General features: G+C 37.8%; 1 protein-coding gene across 2 annotated transcripts in view; it reads right to left on the bottom strand.

Annotated features, from left to right (window-relative positions):
- Window positions 1–8,587: 8,587 nt before the first annotated feature.
- LOC136884480 (abscission/NoCut checkpoint regulator) overlaps window positions 8,588–27,600 on the bottom strand; it is a 90,272-nt gene continuing 71,259 nt past the window's right edge. Inside the window, exons 7-8 of one of the 2 annotated variants that reach the window (XM_067156677.2) lie at window positions 24,109–24,207; window positions 8,588–15,081 (exon numbers count right to left, since the gene is read on the bottom strand). In XM_067156677.2, the coding sequence (XP_067012778.2) occupies window positions 14,890–15,081; window positions 24,109–24,207 (291 nt within the window). In that variant the 3' untranslated portion in view covers window positions 8,588–14,889. The remainder of the gene's footprint in view (window positions 15,082–24,108; window positions 24,208–27,600) is intronic. The other variant, XM_067156678.2, reaches the window with a different exon arrangement.

Genomic DNA, 27,600 nt, shown 5'->3' with positions numbered 1-27,600 from the left:
CAGTGTCCCTGTCATCATCAGCCAAGAACAATTAATCGAGGACAATAAACCTTACAATATTTCAGGTATGATATAACAGTGAATATAAAATTATACATTATCTATCTACAAAAAGGTGTGAACATGTCCAGGTAAAAAATCACGATTAAGAAAAATCATGTCCTGTAGGGTGTACATTTATAAAAAATTTTAATTGAAATAACGTGTTAAAAATCTGCTGTTATATTATAGCTATAGCAGAGTATGTTTATAGGTGTAAATCTATGAAGTTTTGGCACTCAAGACATATAGCTATGTTTGACAAGTTAAAGGTGTTCAAACATTTAGTTAAATGGTGTTCCACTTAAAATATGTGATGCAGTTCAGCTGAGGTTGTAGTAAATATGTTTGTAGGCTTGATTTTGGTGTTTTTAACACTCGATATATATAGTCATATGTGACAAGTTAAAAGTTGATAAAACATTTAGTTAATGGTGTTCCACTTAAAATATATGGTAAAGTTCAGCTGAGGCTACAACTTGGACTTGAGGAGCAGATGATTATGTAAAATATCAATATGAGTAGAATTGAACAGTTTAAATGGGTCACTGCTTGTTGATGTAGATGATCAGCAAGAAAGGATCCTGATCCAAGTCGGAACCTATAAGAAATAAAATAAAACGCGATATAAAGTTACCGTATTTAAGAAACGAAAGGGAGTTAAATTTCGCGAAGTATTGATGAATGAGAAACTCACCTCAGGTGCCAAGTTGATGGTAGACGGAACGTAGTGGAACTGACAGGCTGAAGAGGGACAAGGCCTAGAAGGGAGCAGGGAGGGGCGGAGTTACTGAGTTAGGGGAAGGAGGCAACGCGGTAGAGGCGGGACTGTGATCAGGTGGGCGCGTGCGATGGTAGGGGAAATATGTAAGCGTGTTGTGTATTGTTTTGAAGATGGATCGGTTTTTTGGTATTTTAAGAGTGTTCATTATTTTGATAAAAGTGTCAAAAAGTATTGTAGGTTTTTCGGAAAGATCGTTAAGGTTAAAATTTGGGTTATTGTATTGATCGAGTGAGATGTAGAATTGTTCGGTGAAATCGAGTATGGGGCCTTTATTTATTATTTCAATGATGTCTATGTCGTTATTCATACCATAAAATTTATGTTTATAATCATGTATATGTTGGCCTATTGCGGAAAATTTTCTGTATTTTATCGCATTTACGTGTTCAGTATATCTAATTTTGAACGATCTACCGGTCTGTCCAAGGTAGGTGCTGAGACAGTCGTTACAGTGGAATCTGTAGACGCCTGATTTGTCAGAAGGGTTAGAGGTATTGATTGAGTTAGAATTGTATAGGATATCTAGATTTCTGTTATTAGTTTTAAAGGAGATGTTAGTTTTCTGTTTCTTAAATATATTTGTAATTTTGTAAATATTACGGTTGTAGGTAAAGGTTGAAAAAGATTTCGATTTAGTAGCTTCTTTAATTAAGTTCGATTTTGGGCGATGTCTGAATTTGCTGATTATATTTTCTATAAAATTCTTGTTGTATCCATTATGAGCTGCGATATTACGTATGGTATTTAATTCTTTGTTAAGGTCTGATTTCGACATTGGGACATTAAATGCTCGATGTACTAAGCTATTATAAGTGGCCCGTTTATGGCTTAGGGGGTGAATAGAGTCTTCTTGTATTGTAGTGGCAGTATGTGTAGGTTTTCTATAGACATTATATTTGAAGGAAGATAGAAGTCTGGTGATGGTGAGATCAAGAAAGTTAATAGTATTATTGGCTTCGGATTCCAGTGTAAATTTTATGTCTGTATCAATAGTGTTAAGGTGCGTTAGGGTGGTAGCTGCATCTGTAGTGCGTTGGTCCATAATAATAAATACATCATCGATGTACCTGGACCAAAGATGTATATTGCTAAATGTTGTGTTATTGTCAATTTTTGTATGTTCTAAAAAATCTAAGTATATTTCTGCTAAAATGCCGGAGGCTGGGGATCCCATGGCTAGGCCGTCTTGCTTATAAATTATTTTATCGAAGGTGAAGTAGTTGTTATTGATTAAAAGTTTCAAGATAGACATAAAGTCAGTGATCTCAAGTTGACTAAGTTGACTATGGTTATGCAAATTTTGAGGGATAATTTTAAGAAGTTTTTCTGGTTTAATACTACTGTACATATTAGTGATATCAAACGAATGTAAAGAATGGTATGGTTGAAGTGTAAAGTCATTCAGTTGTTTGATAAGTTGTAGTGTATTCTTGATAGATTTTCTAGACTTAAAGGTGTAGTGTCTTTTAAGAAATTGTTGGGGTGAACAACAATTTCTTAAAAGACACTACACCTTTAAGTCTAGAAAATCTATCAAGAATACACTACAACTTATCAAACAACTGAATGACTTTACACTTCAACCATACCATTCTTTACATTCGTTTGATATCACTAATATGTACAGTAGTATTAAACCAGAAAAACTTCTTAAAATTATCCCTCAAAATTTGCATAACCATAGTCAACTTAGTCAACTTGAGATCACTGACTTTATGTCTATCTTGAAACTTTTAATCAATAACAACTACTTCACCTTCGATAAAATAATTTATAAGCAAGACGGCCTAGCCATGGGATCCCCAGCCTCCGGCATTTTAGCAGAAATATACTTAGATTTTTTAGAACATACAAAAATTGACAATAACACAACATTTAGCAATATACATCTTTGGTCCAGGTACATCGATGATGTATTTATTATTATGGACCAACGCACTACAGATGCAGCTACCACCCTAACGCACCTTAACACTATTGATACAGACATAAAATTTACACTGGAATCCGAAGCCAATAATACTATTAACTTTCTTGATCTCACCATCACCAGACTTCTATCTTCCTTCAAATATAATGTCTATAGAAAACCTACACATACTGCCACTACAATACAAGAAGACTCTATTCACCCCCTAAGCCATAAACGGGCCACTTATAATAGCTTAGTACATCGAGCATTTAATGTCCCAATGTCGAAATCAGACCTTAACAAAGAATTAAATACCATACGTAATATCGCAGCTCATAATGGATACAACAAGAATTTTATAGAAAATATAATCAGCAAATTCAGACATCGCCCAAAATCGAACTTAATTAAAGAAGCTACTAAATCGAAATCTTTTTCAACCTTTACCTACAACCGTAATATTTACAAAATTACAAATATATTTAAGAAACAGAAAACTAACATCTCCTTTAAAACTAATAACAGAAATCTAGATATCCTATACAATTCTAACTCAATCAATACCTCTAACCCTTCTGACAAATCAGGCGTCTACAGATTCCACTGTAACGACTGTCTCAGCACCTACCTTGGACAGACCGGTAGATCGTTCAAAATTAGATATACTGAACACGTAAATGCGATAAAATACAGAAAATTTTCCGCAATAGGCCAACATATACATGATTATAAACATAAATTTTATGGTATGAATAACGACATAGACATCATTGAAATAATAAATAAAGGCCCCATACTCGATTTCACCGAACAATTCTACATCTCACTCGATCAATACAATAACCCAAATTTTAACCTTAACGATCTTTCCGAAAAACCTACAATACTTTTTGACACTTTTATCAAAATAATGAACACTCTTAAAATACCAAAAAACCGATCCATCTTCAAAACAATACACAACACGCTTACATATTTCCCCTACCATCGCACGCGCCCACCTGATCACAGTCCCGCCTCTACCGCGTTGCCTCCTTCCCCTAACTCAGTAACTCCGCCCCTCCCTGCTCCCTTCTAGGCCTTGTCCCTCTTCAGCCTGTCAGTTCCACTACGTTCCGTCTACCATCAACTTGGCACCTGAGGTGAGTTTCTCATTCATCAATACTTCGCGAAATTTAACTCCCTTTCGTTTCTTAAATACGGTAACTTTATATCGCGTTTTATTTTATTTCTTATAGGTTCCGACTTGGATCAGGATCCTTTCTAATCAATTTATGTAATCACAACCTACAATATAAGATCTACAAGCACCATTTCAGCCAGGACTTTTGTTACTTCTCAGCAAGATGATACACAACCACATGTCGATATGTATAATTGTTTAATAGGACTTGCTGATCATCTACATCAACAAGCAGTGACCCATTTAAACTGTTCAATTCTACTCATATTGATATTTTACATAATCATCTGCTCCTCAAGTCCAAGTTGTAGCCTCAGCTGAACTTTACCATATATTTTAAGTGGAACACCATTAACTAAATGTTTTATCAACTTTTAACTTGTCACATATGACTATATATATCGAGTGTTAAAAACACCAAAATCAAGCCTACAAACATATTTACTACAACCTCAGCTGAACTGCATCACATATTTTAAGTGGAACACCATTTAACTAAATGTTTGAACACCTTTAACTTGTCAAACATAGCTATATGTCTTGAGTGCCAAAACTTCATAGATTTACACCTATAAACATACTCTGCTATAGCTATAATATAACAGCAGATTTTTAACACGTTATTTCAATTAAAAATTTTTATAAATGTACACCCTACAGGACATGATTTTTCTTAATCGTGATTTTTTACCTGGACTTGTTCACACCTTTTTGTAGATAGATAATGTATAATTTTATATTCACTGTTATATCATACCTGAAATATTGTAAGGTTTATTGTCCTCGATTAATTGTTCTTGGCTGATGATGACAGGGACACTGTCGAAACCGGTCCCGAGTGTATAAAAATGTGAAGGTTTAACTGTAACGTAAAACTGTCACATAATATAATGTATTGAAAAGGTGGAACTTATTGTACTTTTCTTTGATGTGAATTCTGCTTCAATACGGAACCCAAATATGAAGTTCTTAACTTTAAATACAAAGTACGTGCCAATTGTAAGCTTTCAATAGGCTATGAAATGAATGCTAAAATTGATGGCATACTGATTGAAAACGTGTGTGCATTTGTGAAGCAGAAGTAGTTATCCATCTAGTGCGCTTTCCGGTAAACTGCTGGCTGGAGTTGCTGTGGTGTCATAGGTTAATTGGGGTGCTGCTAATACAACTTTGATTGATAGGTGGGTTCGAATTCCACAAATGTTAAATCAAGTCCAGGATACCACTAATGTACAGTTTAAAGAAATGTACAACCATGTAGAGGGAAAGATGAACGGAATAAAAGAGGACGTGAGTGAAAAAGGTACATTCAAGGACTGATGCAGCTGACTCAGAAGCGGGGGAAATAGATGTCACCTTACTCTACAGAAATGAATTTCATTTTATGGGTCCGTATGGAACTTTGATTAAACCAAATTAAATAATAAGCGAGTTAAATCCACCTTTTCAATAAAAATTAAATAGTGTTTATTAAATAAAAATTTAATGGGACTAGTTTCGACCTATTTAAAGGTCACCTTGCGTCATTCGGAATCAGAAGATGAGACCGGACAAGTAGTCGACGATGAACACAGAAATAAAGCAGCCCGAAAATGGATCTTTCTACAATACAATCTTGATACCACAAGAGTTCAAGTTGAGCCAGTCAATATGCACGTGCTAGCAGTAAGACTAGGAAACTGTATGTGACGTGGAGCACCAAAAAGTGGACTCCTTATAAATTAACGACAATCCGGAAAAAAAAAAGGGGGAATGAAAGTTGAGTTGATAACGGAAGATTCAAATTCCAAACTCCAATACGCGCCATAATCTGCTCTCTTTCACCTAAGGATTGCTAGAACTCCCCCTATGTTCAAGATTGTCGTTAATTTATAAGGAGGCTACTTTTTGGTGTTCCACGTCACACACAGTTTCCTAGTCTTATTGCTAGCACGTGCATATTGACTAGCTCAACTTGAACTCTTGCAGTATCAAGATTGTGTCCCTCCTATGGAATTCACAAACATTGGTGTTCACGTCATACGTAAACCTTTGTCTGTATTGTTGTTATGTGCCTTTTGACTGGTTCAAATAGGACACGCGATGATTTAACGAACCCCATTTTAACTTTTGTTTTTAAACAATTTGAAGGAATTCCAACCTCTCAATTTTAATTAATCCATACTTCACGCATTGATGTACATTATAATTCCCCAACGCCTATTGTCATACTTTAACAACCCCTTGATTGTTTTTATTTTTCAGATTGTTTATTGTTGCCATTGATGCTTTCACGGTCCGTACTTATAGACATGATGCTGTATAGGCTTTTAGGCTTATGCCGTGTCAAGAAAATAAGGTAAGGTATACATCGGCCAAACATGCCGGCCCATTGGTACCCGTATCAAAGAACACGAACGTAAGATATGTCTCAACCAATCTGACAAATCGGTAATAGCTGAATACGCTCTATCGGCGGGTCATGATGTCATGTTCCAAGATGCTCGAGCTCTTACCCACAATAGACACTACAGGTCCAGGATTATACAGGAAGCTGTGGAAATACGTAGAAGTCCTAACAATTTCAACAGGGACACTGGCTATCAATTAAGTAATACCTGGTTGCCAGCCATTAAGAATTTACATAGGTAGTTCCCTTCCCTGTCCTTTCACTATTGTTATTTCGTCTCTGTTTTTTCCAAATTCATACGTTCCTCGGCGCCAAATGTCTCATTCCAGGCTTGTGTCTATATCATACACCTGTCAAGTTCATATGTTACGTACACACGTTATGTGAACCGCTCATTCTGATGGTTCGGTCAGCTTCCGCTTCGAACGCTAGCGTTCTTGCCATGTCCTGGGAGCCATCTGGTGGCGACTGAAGTACCATTTTCCACTTCTATTATAATGTCTAAATTTTAAAGAGTCATTGTTTAGGAAACCTTTCTCGTGGACAGTCAAGATTTCTTCTAAGGATGCAGGGCACAGTTCCCTGCGAAACATAAAGAATTTTACCTTATTTTCTTGACACGGCATAAGCCCAAAAGTCTATACAGCATCAGATTGCTTATTGTTGAAGCATTTCACGATAAATACTTGTTTTTATTTTGCACATATTTAGTCACAATCTCAAGTCTATTGTTTATAGTGTGTTGATTGTTGATGATCACTCTTTTATTACGACACGGTTACTCTTTTCATATGAGGATACTATTTTGATCATTTTTAAATTCAGGGCCCTAACCTAGTCTTTGTGTATTAATGGCTGATGATGTTCGCTATGCCGAACAAAACAATACTTCATGATTATACTATAATCCAATGAGTATACTGTAATGTATTGAATAAGTGGTTGTAAATAAAATTTTTATAATTTTAATATATCAACTTCAATGTGGTTCCAGTATGAGATTAATTACATGTAATATGAACCTTTCCGGATCGCATTAAAGCGATCTAGTGGTGATAAATATGACTGCCAGAAAAAGTGGTAAATTCACAATTTTTTACCAACTGTTAAAATATCAAAAAGTTTCAACATTTGAAAGAAACCAATGGCATATTCGCATTCAGCACATTGGTTTTATACAATAAACACAAAGAAATGAACATAAACTATTTTTTGTTACATAGCGTTATGCTTGAATGAGTGAGGATTATCTTTGAATTACATTAGGGAGATCCTAATTGTGATAAAATCCAGAAAGAATATAATTTGAGCATACTTCTATGATGGATGAATTTCAGTTCAGGAGGACAAAATTTGAACCATGTGTAAATAAATTGTGGTCTTAATTTAAATTAATATACGCTAATTTTCCTCCATTTTCCAGTTAATATTTTCCTACAATCAAGTTGTGAAAGGAATGGAGAGTAACCAGGTGTATTCTCGATGCAATGAATCATTGTAAAATTCAAAAAGTGAGACTTTCAGCGTATCTTGTAAATCAAGCAGTATAACAGAAACAAAGTTTTGCTCATTTTGTGCTTTTTGAATAAAAGTCCACCTATTTCTTGTATTTCATTTATTTTGTTGCCACAGGTCATCGCCATATTCATCCTGTTACATTCCAATATTTAAAAAAATGTTTGTTTTAAAGTGCCTCGATAGTGAAATTGGTGACACGAGCGTTCCACATTGGGAAGCCTTGTGGTCTCTGATTGAGCTACCTGTGGATGGCGGCAGTATACACGGTCATTCGATCCCCTGCGACCTCCGCAAATTTAAAGCAATGGCCTTATGGTCGGATTTGACGTAAACCTGGAGGTTTTGTGGCTCTGACCAAGACATCAAGAGCCACGTATACAAGCTTGATTTTTAAATTTATGGAATCATTTTTGCAGTTGTTGGACAGCCATCGCTTTCTCTCCATAAATAGAAACAGCCTTCCTGGGAATGTTGACAGATACTACCCGGAGAAATTGAACTGCATGCACTTACGCTTATGACCACAAGTTCAGAACATTTGCCATGTCCAACTATCACTGCGCTATAATTCTATTTCACTGACTTGTATACCATCTACTGGTGGGACTACAAACTACTGAATATATGCATTGTAGCAAGCTCCGTTCCTTTGATTCTGGGTAATAAAATAGGGATCTTACACTGCTTTACTCTCATAATTAAATCAATGATTTTTTTTAAATGCTTAATGTACTTTATTTACAAATATAAGAAGCTAAGTAATTCTTTTTTTTTTTTACAGTATTAATGTATAAAGCTGAATTTTTAATCATATTAATTAATACTGTATTTTTTGAATCTTAATGCTAGTTTTCATTAATACTCTATAATGTTACAATCATAGTTATATATGACTGCTAAAATTTCAGGTAAACATAATAAAGAGCAATGTCTACAGTATTTTCACAAAGCACCAATTAATTACAGTGGAATGTTATCAGCAGTTCTTGGGAGGTATGAAACAACTCGTTGCCAAAAATGAGTACTATTATATCATTCAGAACACACTTATAATTTTAAAGTCATGTTTATATAATATTATACCCATACGAGAAACTGATATCCTTATCAAGGCAGATCATGTCATTAAAAGTTGTAACAATGAAATGAGACAGTGAAATGGAGTTCACAAAACTTTGCATACTGAAAGTATAAAAATTGACATGTTTCTAGTCCCTGGATTAATATAATCCAGACTGCTATCTGAAAGTATAAAAAAATACTTGAATTGCTAATATCAGACTCATTATATTTTTGGAAAATGCATAATTATAATATTATAATCATCTGCATAATAATAATAATAATAATAATAATAATAATAATAATATAGAAAATTACATATATCTGGATTGAAGAATACAAAAATAACTAATTAATATTGATAAAATACAGGCACCAAACACATCATTTAAAGAGTCTATGTCAGCATCTTCTCCTTGTTTCTTGTCCTCGTTTTTTTTTTCTTTTTTTTTTTTCTTTCTCCGGACTGCCAACACCAACACCACAATAATAACACCATCACACAACCCATTTAAAAGCTGCCAGCTATCAACAGTATTATTTTCATCAAATAAACAGTAGCATGTTAGACTTTTTTGCTAGTGGTTTCTTTACAAGTAACAAGCTTTAACAGCTTCATTTTAAGTGGTTTTAACGTCACACTAACACATCGAAGGTTTCTTGAGATGCAAGGATGGGAAAGGGTTAGGATTGGGAAGGTAGTGGCCATGGCCTTAAGGTACAGACACTTTCAAATGAAAGTTTTCCATTCATTTGACTTCAATAATGTTTGTTTGACCAACCCTTGTCCCGTTTCTCCAAGGGGTCGGGTATGAGGTGAGATGAATCTGTAATGGCGGGATTTAATGACCAGATGCCCTTCCTGGCGTCAACCTCATCAGAGGGAGTTAATGAGATGAAATGAATGACATGATATATGACAGTAGAAAGGGAGAGGGTGAAACTCGGTGCCAGCACATAGCCTACTCCTGTCGAATAGCACCAAGGGGTCTGCTCAAGTCTTAACGTCCCCATCCAATGGACGAATCACCATCAACAGCATCATATGACCTCATATGCTCCACTCACTGTGGAGAGGTTTGGAATTTAATCCAGGCTTTTGACACGCAATCTAGTGATTACGAATTGAATACCACCAACTCCCCTGCCCTACCGGGCGATATTCTGATGGTGAATTCTTTTTCAACCAATGGGGCTCGAACCAGCTAACCACGGTGTCAGACCATTTAGACAATGAAAAATGAAAACCTACAACCTGTTTTCCAGTCAATAACCAGGTCAGAAATGGAATGAATGAAGCCCCCAACTTGCAGCGAGGATAGGAATTGTGCCGTCTGGCGAGGCCTGTCGCACTCCTCTCGGGCAATGATAATGACTAACAGATGAAATGAAATGATAGTGGAGAAATGCAATGGCGTATGGCTTTTAGTGCCGGGAGTGTCTGAAGACATGTTCGGCTCACGAGGTGCAGGTCTTCTGATTTGACGCCTGAGGCGACCTGTGCATCGTAATGATGAAATTATGTTTAAGACGACACATACACCCAGCCCCCGTGCCAGCGAATTTAACCAATGATGGTTAAAATTCCTGACCCTGCCGGGAATCAAAACCGGGACGCCTGTGACCAAAGGCCAGCACACTAACCATTTAGCCATCGAGCCGGACGGTAGTGGAGAGTGTTGCTGGAATAAACGATGATAGGGAAAACCAGAGTACCCGGAGAAAAACCTGTCCTGCCTCCGCTCTGTCCAGCACAAATCTCACATGGAGTGACCGGGATTTGAAACATGGTATCCAGCGGTGAGAGGCCGGCGCGCTGCTGCCTGAGCCACGGAGGCTCTTTAAATAAATAAATAAATAAATAAATAAATAAATAAATAAATAAATAAATTAATTATGTCCCATTAACTACATTTACAGATTCTGGAGGCACAGAGATCATCAATCAAAAGAACGGACCTGCAGGAAACAATAATTCGAAGAAGAAGATTTGACTAGATATTATAAAAGAATGAGCTGATTCATATAAATAACATTTCTAAAAAGTAAATTCCACCTAAATCCACTGGTAAAAAAAAAAAAGCACACAAAATTATGAATTTCATTCATTACTATGTATTTCAACTGTATCTCATGATAAGCAAGTTCTCAGCACGAAAGAGTGAAGTGCTGGTAATGACACGGAACAAGAACCGAGCGTATAATGGCATGACATCAGAAGGGGAGCAGTTGAAAAGCTTTAAATACTTGGGAAGTGTAATTGAAGAAATGGAGGGAACACGATTGAAATCAATGAAAGAGAAAGGTGTGCAAATAGATTCTGTAAGAGTGTGGGAGGATTGATATGGAACAGGGATGTACCACAGAGATGCAAAGGAATTATCTACAAGACTTTTTTTTTTTTTTTTTTTCTAGGGGTTTTACGTCGCACCGACACAGATAGGTCTTATGGCGACGATGGGATAGGAAAGGCCTAGGAGTTGGAAGGAAGCTCTACAAGACTTATTTTGGATCAGAAACGTGAGTGATGGAGAGGGATAAAAGTAGAATACAAGCAGTGGAATTGAAGTTTCAAAGGTGTTGAGTAGGTTTAACAAGAATGGACAACGTAAGAAATGAGAGAGTTTGGGAGGTGGCAAATGAGGTACCCATACAGGAAGATAGAAAAATGGAGACTGCAGTGGTATGGACATGTTAAGAGCATGGGAGAAGAAAGGATACCAAGAAAGATGTTAGAAATGGAGTTGAAGAGAAGGAGACGTAGAGGAAGACCGAGGGACAGATGGCTGAAAGGTGTACAGAGAGCATCGAGGCAAGAGGAGGGAACTGGACGAGAGTGAGAGAAGAGAAGTGGTCGATGGACAGAAAACGAAGGAGAGGCTTATGTTCCAAGCAGACCCAGCCTGAGGTTGGAAACTGCACCAGATGATGATGTTAAGCAAGTCAGAGTGTCAACAAGGATACTAAATTTAAAGTTCTTGCCTTTGCAGATGACGGAGGAATGAGAGAGAGAGAGAGAGGGAGGCCGAGGGGCGTGCTAGTATTTCAATGTTTACAATTCTGCAATGTTCTTTATCAAATAATTTGCCACCAGCACGGATAGTGTGATACCAAAATAAGCAATCCTCGGTAGGTGCTTCCCAGGGTTGAGGGTTCATGTTTGTCACCTTCACAGTTTGCTTAACACATTCAGTATCATTCCCTCAACAGGGCATTAAAAACCCACAGGCCAGTGATTTAAATGCTCTTGTAGTTGCTTACGCAGCACATGAGAAAATTTAGTATTATTCATAAACTTTAAATGTTGTTCATACCGAAAGAAAGCATCCTAAATAGAGTTTGAGGCACAAGATCTGAGACAGAGGCCAAATGTCTAAAATACAGTATTCAAGAATTTTTGTCTCAAACTGAGCTAATCTCTGTTTTGGTCAAGTCTTTTTACGTATCCAAACCATTATAACCTTCATGTGGTTATCATTTCACACAGAGCCTGTTTCAGTGGGATTTCTCGACAGATCTTTTTATCATCGAAACCGACTTTCAACCTATTAGGTCGTGTTACATTTAGTATGTGTTGAAGAGATATTAAGTACAGAACAAAAATGGCCAACCAGACACCAGTGGGATCCGAACTACAACCTCCCGATTTTGCGTCGGTTGCTCTACCGATTGAGCTATGGTGGCCTAAGCCATCTTTGTTCTGTTGGAAAGGATCTAAGCTACAGGTCTGGCACTACTGCCATCACACTGTAGAGTGTGTTGTCGCCCATTGAGGGCCAAGTCAATGAAAATTCAATATTCAATACTCATAGATCTCTTTATTATGGAAATTATCTCTTCTAGTTTTCTGGACCTACATGTATGTTGCGTGAATTTTATCTCTACTGTTAATGATACAGTTTTAGTGTTGTCTAGATGGAGCAAACCTACAAGTAGTAGACCAGTTCCAAGATCTTGGTAGTATAGGAACAGCAAATCCAAAATATGGTAAGCTGACAACATTGGATCACCTGGTCTTACACCCCAGGAGTTACTATTACCAATTTTATTGAACCATCTTATATGTTCAATACTTTAATTTTCACTTTTAACAGTATTCAAGTATTGTGCTCAAAACATTCCAGCATATTCTTCAACATTTTAACTGACGCATTCGGTAGTCCAAATTATTTTGAATAAGTTTTTGTCCTTGTCCTTTGTTCTTAATCTTAAAACTTTTTGGGGCTGATGATGTCTACAAGATGTTCCGTTATTTTTAAATGTTGTTTAAATAATTAAATTTTAAAATGTTAGTATTGTAAAGGTGGAACATTCGACCATACCTTTTAAGTATTAGGTTGCCTACACGGCGTCAACTTCAATGACCGGCACCAAGCTTCTCCAGAGGCCACATGCTGCCATTATCATCATCATAATCATCATCTCGCAAAATTGTGGTACAATTTAAAGTTCAAAGATACCATATACCATATCATCAAACTCTACTAGGAGGCTTTCTTTTCATATGTACAACATTTTAAATTTCTAGAATTACTAGTTTAGGAATAATATGCAATTTTCTAACGTGCTGTGTAAACAGCTACAAGAGTATTTAAATTGCTGGCCTGTGGGTTCAAATTCCCTGCTGAGTGGTTTGTACTGAATGTGTTAAGCAAACTACGAAGGTGACAAACATAAACCCTCAACCCTGGGAAGTACTTATCGAGGATTGCTTATTTTGGCCTCGAGCTTCTTTGCGGGTGGAAAATTATATGAGAAAGAACATTGCAGAATTAAAAAGCATCAGTAAACTCAACCACATTCGTGGTCATTACGTGGAATTTGTATCAGTGCTCGTATCGTGCAGTTTGCTTGTGTGATCACCAAACGTTTGTTCATAAAACGTTCTGTGAGCAGACTGTTAGTCAGGAAAAATTGTACACAACATATCAGTAGCAGCAAATGACAATAAATAAATTTCTTTCCTTGATTTACTCTGTCAATTAAAACTCAGAAAACCATTAATATATAAAAATAAATAACAATACTGGAGTAGCAGGTTTATGAATTTCATATGTGCAGCGTTACCTCCTGGTGGGTTTTTTTTTTTTTTTTCTACAATTGGCTTCAATTGACTTTACGTCGCACCAACACAGATAGGTCTTATGGCAACGATGGGATAGGAAATGCCTAGGAGTGGAAAAGAAATGGCCGTGGCCTTAGTTAAGGTACTACAGCCCCAGCATTTGCCTGGTGTGAAAATTGGAAACCATGGAAACCTCCTGGTTTTCACCTGCAACATTTAGTCCCTATTCACAACAACAATAATCTTTATTAATGATTTGATGGTTTGAACACTGAAGATACATAGCAAGACTAGCAAAAATTTATTTCCAATAGAATACTTTTCTTATTTCAATGATTACAGACAGGATCTTATACTAACACAGAATGTTAGGCGTATGAAAGAACAATCAGAAAAGAAAAAAAAGGGAAAAAAAAGGAAAAAAAAAAAAACGAAAATGTTGTAACATTTATTACTTACAAAAGTTCATTTGTAACTGAAAAACAAAGCAAGCTTGTAGCTACACGTGACAGCCGCAGAACATCGAGTTGATCGGGAAGCACAGGGATGAGAATATTCAGTTCGGAAACTCAACATCCATCAGCAATCATTGAAATGCTGCCTGCTACTATGCCTTGGTCCATTCTCTTTAACCCTGATGTAGGTATTTCACATGGATTTCTTGATAGATCTTTTTACTTTGGATCTCTCTTCTTGTTTTCTACAGCTTGGACCCTACCAGTATCTCTACTGTCATACCCCTAACATTCTGTTTGCACAAAAATTAATAATATCAAATAATTTAACACCAAAATATGCATCATGCTGTTTTAATACTATACTGTATATATTTACAATTTATTTATATTAGACAACTAAATACTTCCTTTGAGTGCAATATGTTTGTCATAGTATAAGTTACCTTTTATTGAGCATTTTAGTTTTCGAAGCAAATATGTTACTCTGCAGTATCTTTCTTTGGAAAGGATTCTTTATCGGCCTGATGTGCCTCTATCTTGTGATCAGCGTATGGAGGTATTTTGTGGAAATAGATGTTGTCGTCGTCGCAGTACAAACGGTCGCAGTCTATGCATTTCACGGTTGGTATTTCTTGACATATGAAGCACATGGTTGGATCAGGTTCCCTTTCCTGTAAAGAGAGATCACAAAAATTACATACGAGGCTGCTCTGCTTTCAGAGTTCAGTCTGCAAACCTCTGTGAATTAATTACGTGCATCCACAGTCCTCTATCTGCAACCAGCTTACTGGCCTCGTTTACTTCTAACCAATCTAAATTATTCGTATCTCACAGGCTGTTCTATCTCGAAGGATGACCATTAAAGGCTCCATCAACGAACCCAATGCAAGCCTCTGAAATGTGGATGTATCGGAGAATGCTGGATGGACCATGTCACAAACGAGGAGGTACTCCATCATGTTGGAAAATCATAGGAAATCTTAACCCTCGCAAAACGCGGGGAAACAGCCAATTGTACTCACATCTTTGGAAATAAAACACACAGCCTGATATAACTGATTATAGATCATAGATAAGACAGAAGGGAAACATGGACATAGGCCAGGGCATAGAACCTGACAGTGGATCAATATCTACAATACAGCAACTGTAATATGGGGAACACATACACACACAGTCCAACGCATACATACACAGTCCAGCTTCCTAGCTATATGGTGAGCAAGCTGGCCTTTGGTCCAAGGGTTCCCCAATTTGATTCCCAGCTGGGTCAGGTATTTTATCTGATGGTTCTCGGTGTGGGGGCTGTCTTCAGCATTCATATTTATCATAGGTAAGGCCCCATTGTCACAGATGTGCAATCGCTAAACAGACATCATCTTGAAAGCCCTGCACCACGTCTCTCCAGGAACCACATGTAATTTAACGTTCTACACATACATACATCTTTATTATACCAGGGCAAGTCAGTAAATATCTGCAATTTTGCTCTAATTGTTTTTAGGTTGGCTTTATGGCGTTGTGCGCTCACCAGCCGCTAGAAGGCACCGTTGTCTACGTCAGTGGTAGGTTTCAGCATTATCAGATCAGTACAGCTTGCACTGTTGTGATGTAAAGATTGCCGCGCCACTCTCTGTTTGCACCAACGAAAAACAGCATTCTATAATCTGTTTTTTGTGGTCTGAGGGTGTACCAGGAGTGAGAATTCATGGAAGACTTTCAGCACAATACGGGGACACTGTTCAAAATTGGCGTTGGTTACGGATGCAGATGAACGCTCTGATCTTTCCTCATCCCTAACGCTCGTACAACCCCTTTTGAACTGTTCAATCCACTGATAAACTCTTTGCTGTGGCAAAACATTGTCCCCATTTACTCCAAAACTGTCACCATATTTGAGGAGAGAGAACCAGAAGAATTGTCATCTTGGTCTGCTAATGCTTTCGTCAGCATCCATGTAAATGACAATCCACATGTAAATCTTCTTCATCCAAGGAGTTCATTCCTAACTTTGCCATTATCTCCTAATTCAAATATCCTTCTGCCATTGTCCCTCCCTCCACCCCCACATCCTGTGGGTGGGGGCAGTACAATAACACCCACAGTATCCTCTGCCTGTTGTAAGAGACACCTAAAAGAGGCCCCAGGGGCTCTGAACTTTGGAGTGTGGGTTGGCGACCACAAGGCCCTTTGCTGAGTCCTGGCATTGCTTCCACTTACTTGTGCCAGGCTCCTCACTTTCATCTATACTATCCGGCCTCCCTTGGTCAACTGTTGTTCTTTTACGACCCCAATGCTATTAGCTTTCAAAGGGCTAGGGAGTCTTCCAATTTCACACCCTTCTTGGCCCTTATCTTCCTATGGGCGTTATCTTCATTTTTCGAAGTGTCGGATCCTTTCCATTTTTTCTCTCCGATTAGTGTTATATAGAGGATGGTTGCCTAGTATAATAATAATAATTTCGTGTGGCTATTTCTAGCCGAGTGCAGCCCTTGTAAGGCAGACCCTCCGATGAGGGTGGGCGGCATCTGCCATGTGTAGGCAACTGCGTGTTATTGTAGTGGAGGATAGTGTTGTGTGTGGTGTGTGAGTTGCAGGGATGTTGGGGACAGCACAAACGCCCAGCCCCCGAGCCATTGGAATTAACCAATGAAGGTTAAAATCCCCGACCCGGCTGGGAATCGAACCTGGGACCCTCTAAACCGAAGGCCAGTACGCTGACCATTCAGCCAACGAGTCGGACAGTTGCCTAGTTGTACTTCCTCTTAAAACAATCACACACACACACACACACCCCCCCTCTTGTTTGTACCATAGATTGTGGTGTGGGCTGTCCTGTATTCATGCCCTAGTTTGTGAACCATGGGCAACAGCCGAGTGACCTAGCGAGTGGTCCTGAGAGTCAGGTTAACAGTTACTATGGAATAGAGGGCATATCAAGTAGCCCTCCTTGTGCTCAGGCGGCTAGGACTATCCAATTCACCAGTTATCCTTAAACCATTAGAGATGAAATTCTCATTGGGACTATGTGTCCCAGAAGTTTACCAAGCATACTAAGAATGTTTAAAGCAAGGTTTAAACCTATGGGAGTGATAGAATGTCACTTCCATTTGACACTCAGTAAATAATACAAATTAATTTTTCAAAATCACAATTTCACAAGAAAGAATCCATACCAACAGACTCGAGTGGTCATACTCTATACTCAAGTATTCACAAATAGTTTTTAAAGAACTAACAGGGTACAGATTCATTGAAGACCATGGAGTCATCACTCTCAAAGGTATAAAATTAGGAAGGAGGGTAGGAATGCATACGACTGGCCACCGTTCACAAAGGGAACTGCAGAAACGAGAGACAAACATGAAAAAGCAGAAGGAAATGGACAAAATCTAAAAATCACAGAAATAGAACCAGCTTTCGGGTGGTCAGGCGGTGTGAGTTTGCAGAGTTCTGCCCAGCCGTGCCATTCGGCACAACCTCGATTGACAAGCAAACACACTACTTCTAACAGGTGTAAGCCCCTCACTATGCCGTCAACTCACTTCATAACATTATATCATGTACCATTTACGATTACATGCAGCATGTTGCAATTACACCTCACTATAATCTCTCAAAAGCACCCACACAACACAGAAAATTCAATGAAACTTGGCCAGAAACTGAGTCAAGAATAAAATGGAAAAAATTGTGGGAAACAAGGTGGCCTTCACCTAAAAGCAGTGTACAGGATTACGCCAGGACTTCCAAGAAAGGAGCAATGCAACAAGTGGTTCGTGAAACTGCCTCTTCACTTCAGTTGTATGGCTTTTCAAAGAAAATGTGTTTGAGGGAATATTATGTCATGGTTAAAGTCACCTTAAAGGGACAGACACTCATGGAGACCAAGTTGCCCCTTCCCATTCGCAATCCAAGTGAGTCCAAGTATGGAGCAAAAAAGAAAAAGAGGACAAAGATTCAAACAGCTCTGCTTCTTCCTACCTGAAAAGCCAGACATCAGTCTAGAAGTGACTTGAGAGGAACTCTGATCGTGTACAGAAAGAATAGGAATGAGCTCGTAAATCGAAAACTGCAATACATGCTGGAGTCCACTCCCCTAATTTAATTTTTAAACTTCAGGGGAAAATGAAGAGGCCCTTAACTCCCTTCAAAAGACGAGCCACCCCTGATAAGGAACAATATGGATGAATAACAGGAAAAGGAAATGCAAAAATTATGAACAATTACAGCAGGTAGAAGGCAAGGCGAAAAATAACTCAACACATTTCTTCTTTCTCAGTCTCCATCAGCCATACGGTGCAGACTTTTATGTTTTTAGAGACATTTTTGCCACATGACCATATGAGGTTACTCTCCTTTTCCTGGGATTTCTCCGGTATTCCCATTTCCCAGTTCTGGTCCTAGGATTTACCATGTTTATATTATGGTTGGATATTGAGCTAGTCAAAATAATGATTGAATGGTTGGCTAAATTTCTAGGACATGGAACTCAAGAGAATTAGATTAAGTGAAGTACAGTATTATCTGATCCAGTAGTGATTTCTTATGGTGACAAAAGGATAGGAAAGGGCTATGAGTAGGAAGGAAGTGGCTGTGGCCTTAATTAAGTTACAGCCCCAGCATTTCCCTGGTGAGAAAAAAGCAAAACCATGTAAAACCATCTTCAGGGCTGCCGACATGGGGTTCGAACCCACTATCTCCCAAATGCAAGCTCACAACTGTGCAACCCTAACCGCACAGCCAACTCACTCGGTACGTAGTGATTAAGAGGGCAATTCTGCAAACCACTACCATTAGACTTACTGTGTTCTTATATACATACATATATACTAGCTGATGTACCTGTGCTTCGCTATGGGTTTTCTAACTGAAGTCAACATAGATCATTACAAAATTGTCAGTAGGAATGTAGCGATTAAAAGCAATGTTATAAAATAAAACACTCGATCAAATGAAAAACCGCACATTTTTTCACTTTAACGAACAGTACTACGGTGCCGATCTAACAGTCCAAATTCTCAGTGCTGGAATGACCAGGCCGCAGATAGCCGTGAACACACCTCTGCTATCATTTATGCAAGTGTACACACTGCTCATTCCAATCAGTGCCACAGAGTAGGGATTGAATAGCTCGAATGCTATGATGAAGCAGTCGTTGGCTGAACGGTCAGCGTACTGGCCTTCGGTTCAGAGGGTCCCGGGTTCGATTCCCAGCCGGGTCGGAGATTTTAACCTTAATTGGTTAACTCCAACGGCACGGGGGCTGGGTGTATGTGTTGTCTTCATCATCATTTCATCCTCATCACGACGCGCAGGTCGCCTACGGGAGTCAAATAGAAAGACCTGCACCTGGCGAGCCGAACCCGTCCTGGGATATCCCGGCACTAAAAGCCATACGACATTTCATTTCATGAAGCAGTGTGTTACGTATAAATAGTATCAGAAAATGTATGAACCAGAGAAATGGCATGCTAAAGAAAAAAGTTACTTAACTCCCCAGCTTCTTCCTGCCAATATTCAGGCAGGCTGTTATAATCAGTACGACCGGCGAGTTGGCCGTGCGGTTACGGGCGCGCAGCTCTGAGCTTGCATCCGGGAGATGGTGGGTTCGAACCCCACTGTCGGCAGTCCTGAAGATGGATTTCTGTGGTTTCCCATTTTCACACCAAGCAAATGCAGAGGCTGTACCTTAATTAATGCCACGGCCACTTCCTCCCCACTCCTAGCCCTTTCCTATCCCATTGTCGCCATAAGACCCTATCTGCGTCAGTGCGACGTAAAGCAAATTTTAAAAAATACGCGGTACACAATAGTAATCCCATCTATCGGAGATGAGTGGCAACAGAGGACACAAAGCACATCACAACAAACAATGGTCAATGTAATGTTATTGTTGATCAATTTTATGAGCTTTCTATATTGTAGGCCTCCAGATTTAGTTTTGTTTCGACTCTATGATATTAGTGCGTCTAATAAAATTATTTATAGCGTACACTGTAGTTCTTTATTCCCCCACTTGACATACCGATTTTCATTAAATTCTGTTGACCCATTTTCTCGTGACTCGGCGCTAATATGGACTTGAGCAACAAAAATCCAAATGCATGAATATCTCTATTAACATAGCCGGTACGGTAAAAATGCAAGACAAATGATCAGAAATTTAATACTATATAACTTTAGTTATGTAATATTTATCGACAGGACTACTAATAACATGAATATTTACGAATCAAATTTTAGGCCTTCCCCTAAACTACCATTTTACTCAGCGTGAATAAAATTATTTATGACCTAGAATGTAGCAACTTATTTCCCGACTTTGCGTACTGATTTTCATTAAATTCTCTTTAGCCGTTTTCTAGTGATGCATGTATATACGTACATACATACAGACAGAAATTATGGAAAATCAAGATGTGCATTGCCTTGTTACTGCGGACACTAACGATACAAAAATACCATCCTTTTTAAATTCTGAGCAATGTACAGACCAAAGTCTTATTTTGTATATATATAAATATGAGTACAGAACTGGAATTGCAGATAAGACTTTTTGTACTGTAGATGATATTATACTGTACAGAGTAATAAATAAATTGCTGGGTTGTTAATGACTGAAAAAAAAAATTGACAATGTACTCAGCCTCAACTATACAGTTCTAGTCAGATTTTCCACCTATAAATTGAATGTGCCACGTTTTTTAACAACTCAATCCATCAACATCAATTACACTCAACATACGGACAGACTCCTCAAATTTTTATCAGAAAGCTGCACTCACATTTGAGTTTTTTAAGGACAAGATGTCATACATCATTTTTTTCTATAAAGGGAACGTATTTTTCACTGTGTATATGTACCAATATCTACGTGGCAATTTTTATAAGGTCTGTTATTCAGGTGTCGACTGATGGTGTCCCGCTAGGGATGAAACGTATAAATGTTTATGCAGTCTATTAATAAAGACTCTAATAGTATTGTAAAGGTGGAATACACAATAAGGATTGCTAAGTGATACTTATGACAATACGGGCTTAGGGCAATGAAATTTATTTACGTAATAACAGAGGATTGGTTTCCAAGGATGTAGTATCAGTTTGAGAAGTACTGTAAAAGAGTTAGGCTTCAACTGGAAGAAGATTAGAATTAATAGAAGGGTTTTAATCAAGGTCACCTATACGGTGTCAACTCAAAAGACCTGCACCAGGCCTCTCTGAAGGCCACACGACAGTAGTTATCTTGTGAATAAATTTGCGAGTGAATTGCTGCAGAAACCGAGTGTATTTCTGACAACTGATGTGTGATATCCAACAAGAAGATTAGTTAGCAGGCAACACAAAACAGGGTGCTGAGGTAACTGAGGACACTAAATACAATCATTTATTGCATTGCATTTAAAAAAATGATACCTATAATGTTCCACGAGTATCTAAACCTTACTTACAACTCCTAACACAGAGATCTATTACCATAAACAGATGAAAAGGACTGGTCAAAATGGTCCTTTCTAAATACTGTACTGTAATCAAGAGTAATTTCTGCTTTGATTCTCTTATTGTAGTGTATTAAGTCCATTTTCCTGTTATTTTTAATGTCATCATCATTATCATCATCATCATCATCGTTGACCAACTCCAGTTTCCCAGGTGTACATTTCTTAATACAATCATTTAAAATCTCTTATAATTCTCATGCCTTATTTTCCTTCAAACCAATCCCTCCAAAATATCTTAAGCGCTACAAAAGCTATCGTGAGAGGACCCCTTTGTTAAACAATGCATTCAACAACGACCAGCAAACAATCGTAAGCGACATTCATAACTTTAAAATAAGTTCCTTTTCGCTACGATTGACTACATATGTAACCTCATATGACAATAAGGTGAAAAGTTAATTTCTGGAGTAGAATAAAAACCAAAACTGCCTAAACTGGAAGTATTCAACTCACTAACTGTTTTTATCTTCTCCTGTAAAATTTGTATTTTGTCACTTAGGATACTTTGCCTCTCCAGGGACAATATTATTTCTTATTGCTCTGACAACTATCCTGGTCACAGGATCAAAACATGTCGGCAGATTATAGACACTACACGACTCAATATCCCCAAATCAAGTATTATAAGTATCCTGTTGTCTATTTCTTGGTTTATGGTGTTGTCAAAAGAAATGGGCTCCATTATTTGAAGTTATTAATAAGATCTATTTCTTCCTTTTGCACTCGCAGGTGGACTGCTTCAGGATTTCAACTCATTACCAAACCATCTGTTTCAGTTCAGCTGATGAACAGTCTCATTTTTTAAATTTTTTCTTGCCAAAGATCCAGTTTAGCTTGTCCTTCTGCATCCTTCTCATCCAATAACATAACATCAGCAAATACAAGTAGATTTGTTGTCTGATCCTTCCTTTTCACTGCTTTTATAACCTCATCCATTATTATAATAATAAAGATAAGTATTTATAGACAACTTCCTCGTTAAACTCCACTCGATTTAACGATAACTTGCCTTGCCTCTTTGAGTTTGCACACAGCTCTTTGTTTCTCAATATAGTTGTTTAACTCAAGCTATCTCAACTGGCAATTCTGGTACATGATCATATCCCTTCTCAATATCCAAGAATACAACTATAACCATTCTATTCTTATCCCAATATTTTTCAAGGAGGATTCTTGTCGAAGAAATGAGGTCCAGCCATAATTCTGAAGCACATTATTTCAAAATAAATTCAGCAGACTCGTAAACTAAAATCTGCATTCTCACTATCACATTAAGAGTGAGTCTACCGTGAGCAACATTCAGTTGCTAAGGAAAAGGACACAATGGGTTAAATACAATTTATTCCTTCAGTTTACCCTCCTCTTGTCAAGAATCTTCTAATAGTGTCTAATAGCTGCCAGTCACAGCTTGTCAAGAGTTTAAGCTCATCATATCCTTAACGATAAAATTATGTACGACTGGCTTCGTCTTTATTTCATGAAATTATTGTAACTGTTTATAATTAATGCTGATAGAGAATTGTTAAAATTGTATGCAATACGGTAATAAGATCCCAGTCATAGTTCAAATGTACACTGACAATTTGGTCATGTGAATTACTTCAACACTTTCAGCACGGAGGAGGAGACTAGAAATGGTCTTTTTTCATTCCATTTTCCTTTCCATTATTATCTGGAAATTTATAGAATTCCACCCTAGAAATCTATGGGCTGGTACTAGGAACGTGTGGTAGAGCATACAGCCAGGCGGAGTGGCTCAGGAAATAGAAGCGCTGGCCATCTGAGCCCAACTTGACGAGTTTGATACTGGCTCAGTCTCATGATTCTGAGAGTGCTGAAATATGCCAGCCTCACACGGTGGGACAAAAACCCAACAACATTATTATTATTATTATTATTATTATTATTATTATTATTATTATTATTATTATTATTATGAGCAAACTCAATGACAATATAATTACATTTATTTTGCTCATCAAGGCTGGTACTATGCTATTATCAAAACTCTGCGGTACAAGAAACTAAATACATATCAAATCTACCTAGGAAGTGGATACCAATTATAGTGGTGGTGGTAACTGTCATTTTAAAAGAAAATTAATAACAGGATTATCCACCCCTGAAAAGGATACTAAATAAAACTTCACGTGAAAGCTTTGGACATCATACTGCTTCAATATAGACAGAGTTTACCTCCAAATCATAGCTAGATTCTTCGTCTTCAAGTTCCTCACTGGTACCTTTCCAGTCTACATCTGTATCATTATCGAACTCCCACCATCTCTCCACGGTCTGAAAGTAATCATTTATAAATATTTTCTTCAATTTCACATTCCCCAAGGAAAATATCACTTATGATTCAACAAAACTATATAATGAACTTTAAAAAATATGTGAATGTATGTGCAGAATAAAAATGTAGATTGCACATCAACATTAGTTAAAACTGCTACAAAATCTGAGGCCTTAATTGAAAGTGTTACCGTGGTTTGGTGGATTAGCAGAGGTGAAAGAAGGTGCTAGGGTGAATAGGTCTAACTACTTTGTCAAGAAAGAATTTACAAAGAAATGGAAGGTCGTATTTTTTTGAAAAGCAACAAGTTAAACTCTCACTTCGTGAGATAACAATTACATAGCAAATTTAAAACAAGATTCAGAAAAGAAAAAAAAATTCAAGATTTTAAATCTTTAACACATTTCGGTTACAAGCCCTTAGTTTTACAATTTTTTGAGTAGTAGCTCAAAAACCCAAATTTGTTCAAAGGGGCAGAAAACCCCTACCACATGGAGCACTTGCTCCCAACTTTTAACCTCAAGCCTCCCAGAGGACTTCTTACAACACCAGAAAAGAGCAGACGCGCTCTCAGTTTTCCAAGCCTATGTCAGACTTTACAATAAATAGCCATCAAGGCACAACTTAAAACAAATGAAACAGGGGTATCTCGAACCCAATCTACTGGGCCATAGCAGAAAATAACAGGTTAAGTAATTGGCCCGCAACACCAAGTTGAATGGAGGCATGTTCTTGCACTCCTACACATACATTCTTAAAACCTAAGAGGCACTAGGCCGATGAAACAGGGGCTATTCCCACATTATGGAGGTGACTCTTATAATGAATAAATTTAACACATTAAGGAAGAGTAGAAAATCGGTTACCAAAACGTAGTCACCTCAAATCAAAATGAAGGGGAGAGGGTAAAGCACTCTCTACCCCCCAATTTACAGTTCAAGATATATGAAGTTTTTACATAAGCCGGCACAAATTTACATTTTTTTAGAAGGGTAGGTTACATTGTAAAAGTTTCGGACCTTTCCCGCGGGTTAAATTGCTGAGCTAGCAAGAAATAAAAATGTTAAGTGGCCATTACCTTACTGAAGAACTGCTGCCTGATGGAAGAGGCACTTCCCGCCTCCTGCTACACATCCATACACTAAGTTAGATGTTGATGAAGTGGCCGAGAGGCAAGAAGATCAGCAGTTTTTATACCCTCGGGGAAGATTCGAGACCTTTCATGAATGATCAAGACACACCCACAGAGTTTTATTGGTTAACATCAAAAGGTACACACAAAATCAAAGAAGAAATACGGGATTGGCTGAACATTAATTACAGAAATTATTGATTGGTTAACTTCGAAACTGGCAGAAGGAAAAGATAAATACTGCCAATCCAAGAATGAATGAACAAAATTTAGTTAAAAAAAACTTATGAATACAAAATTTCTTCAAATAAAGTTCCTTCACTTCGCACCAGGGTGCATGATCATAGTTTTTTAGTAGAGACATCTATGAGAGAATGTCCACACTTCTTGATAAATAGTTAAAAAAAACAAGTCGAAATTCACACAGTGACATCTTCAGAGGAAAAATTTAAGTTGGTCTAATTCCAAGTTCAGTGTTTCTCCAGTAGAGGAGTTCTAATTGGCGCAAGATTTAAACGTGCTGCATAGAGCTGTACCACCCGGTATAGAAAGTACTTCAGTATTTAACAGCAACTAAAAGTGAATTTCTAGAAGAAGAAATTATTTAAATTTACACAATAGTTCATGAACGTAATCTTACTTCATCTATTTAACGTGTCTATGCCATTTTAATCCACTTTTCTACATTTTATCACTAAACATTTCCATCTTTACTTCTTTCTGTATGTCTTAATTTCTCACACTCTCATCCTTCTTGGTTACTGATCATATTCAGCTGTATACTGTACACCTTAAGAGGTAGGTAATATGACTTTGTTCTTTTCAGCCTTCAGTGGTAAACCAATGCATTCCATACACAACGGCCTGCCTAATGACCCTGATTGTTAAGGTGTCAAATCTTTAAGGTCTGACACTGTGGTTAGCCAGTTCAGATCCCATTGCTGGTAGGAGAGGTGGTGGTATACAATTCTTAATCATTAGATTGCGTGCCTAAAGCCTAGGTTCAGTTCCAAACTTCTCCACAGTGCTCATAAGGAGTAAGGACACATGATGCTGTTGATGGTGATTCCTCCATTGGATGGGCACGTTGACCTTTTAAACTCCATTACCCTTAGTGTATGCTTCCCGCTCCACTCCTAATTAATTTCTACACTATGAACAGCTGCAGGAAGTGAACACTGCAAAACTATCAAACACAAAATATAATTATGTTACACGTTATATACTTGCCGTTAGAACACAAAGTACATTAATCCTTTTAGTTTTTCATTGTGTGGTACTTTTCAAAACAGCTTTTTGGGTGGGGACCGGGTTTTCTTGAACATGTTTTGCAGTAGTAAACTGTTTACTTTCAACCACCTTACTTGCTTCTGTTTGAACAGACAGTTTCCACGTAGGTTGTTGATGATGTTCAGTTTACCATTCAAATGTTCTTCAACATCAGAAGTAGACGGTCTTCCTCGCTTTTGAACTTTGTTGCACACTTTGCCAGCCAACTCATTGATCACCTCTTTCAGCAAGGTTTTGTGCGATGGAATGTCAATGAGATATGCGGTGCAGTAATCTTTAGAGAGCAAAAAGCTGTAAACTATTGCCACTTACAATAGCCAGAAGAACATTTATTCTGCCACTATTTCAATATTTTCACTAAAAAGCATAGCTTTATCTGTACAGGTCTGAGCGATCAACGCCTTCCATCTTTGACGCGTAGCCAATAATTACATTTGGGTTTCACTAATTGTTCAACACAGTTTTGCTTCTTTCTGTCAGTAACTATGGTTGAATTGTTTCCAGATGTTGAAAACATCAATACTGCCCAGTAACTATTCTAAAATATCCATTTCCGTGATCGTCGATGAAGCCATTTTTTACCGCTAGATAGCTCTACAATACTGGAACACAGCACAGTCGTCATGGGAGCTTTGAAAGTACGAGTTACTGTCCGGTCGAGTGGGACTAAACATCAGAGCGCAAGTCTAATATTTTAATGTCGAGCATAGGAGTGCAAAAGGTTAAGCCTTGAACAGACCCCTTTGTGTTTATCCAACAGGAGTAGGCTCTGAGCAGATATTGGGTTTCAACTTCCCCCTACCTCACATCATCATGCCTACAATTCATCACATAGACATACGAACATTATTTCCTAGAATGAGCATGAGTGCAAGCGAAGTGATCCCAAATTGGAATTGAAAGCCAAGCTGAGTGCAGTGCCACAGTAGGGGCAATCTTATAGCAAAAACAACAGAGAAGTATACTGTCG

The sequence above is a fragment of the Anabrus simplex genome, chromosome 12 (genome assembly GCF_040414725.1).
Source record: "Anabrus simplex isolate iqAnaSimp1 chromosome 12, ASM4041472v1, whole genome shotgun sequence".
Taxonomy (NCBI): Eukaryota; Metazoa; Arthropoda; class Insecta; order Orthoptera; family Tettigoniidae; genus Anabrus; species Anabrus simplex.
Note: the sequence above shows the minus strand (reverse complement) of the source record. Positions and strands in the feature narration are given on the sequence as shown.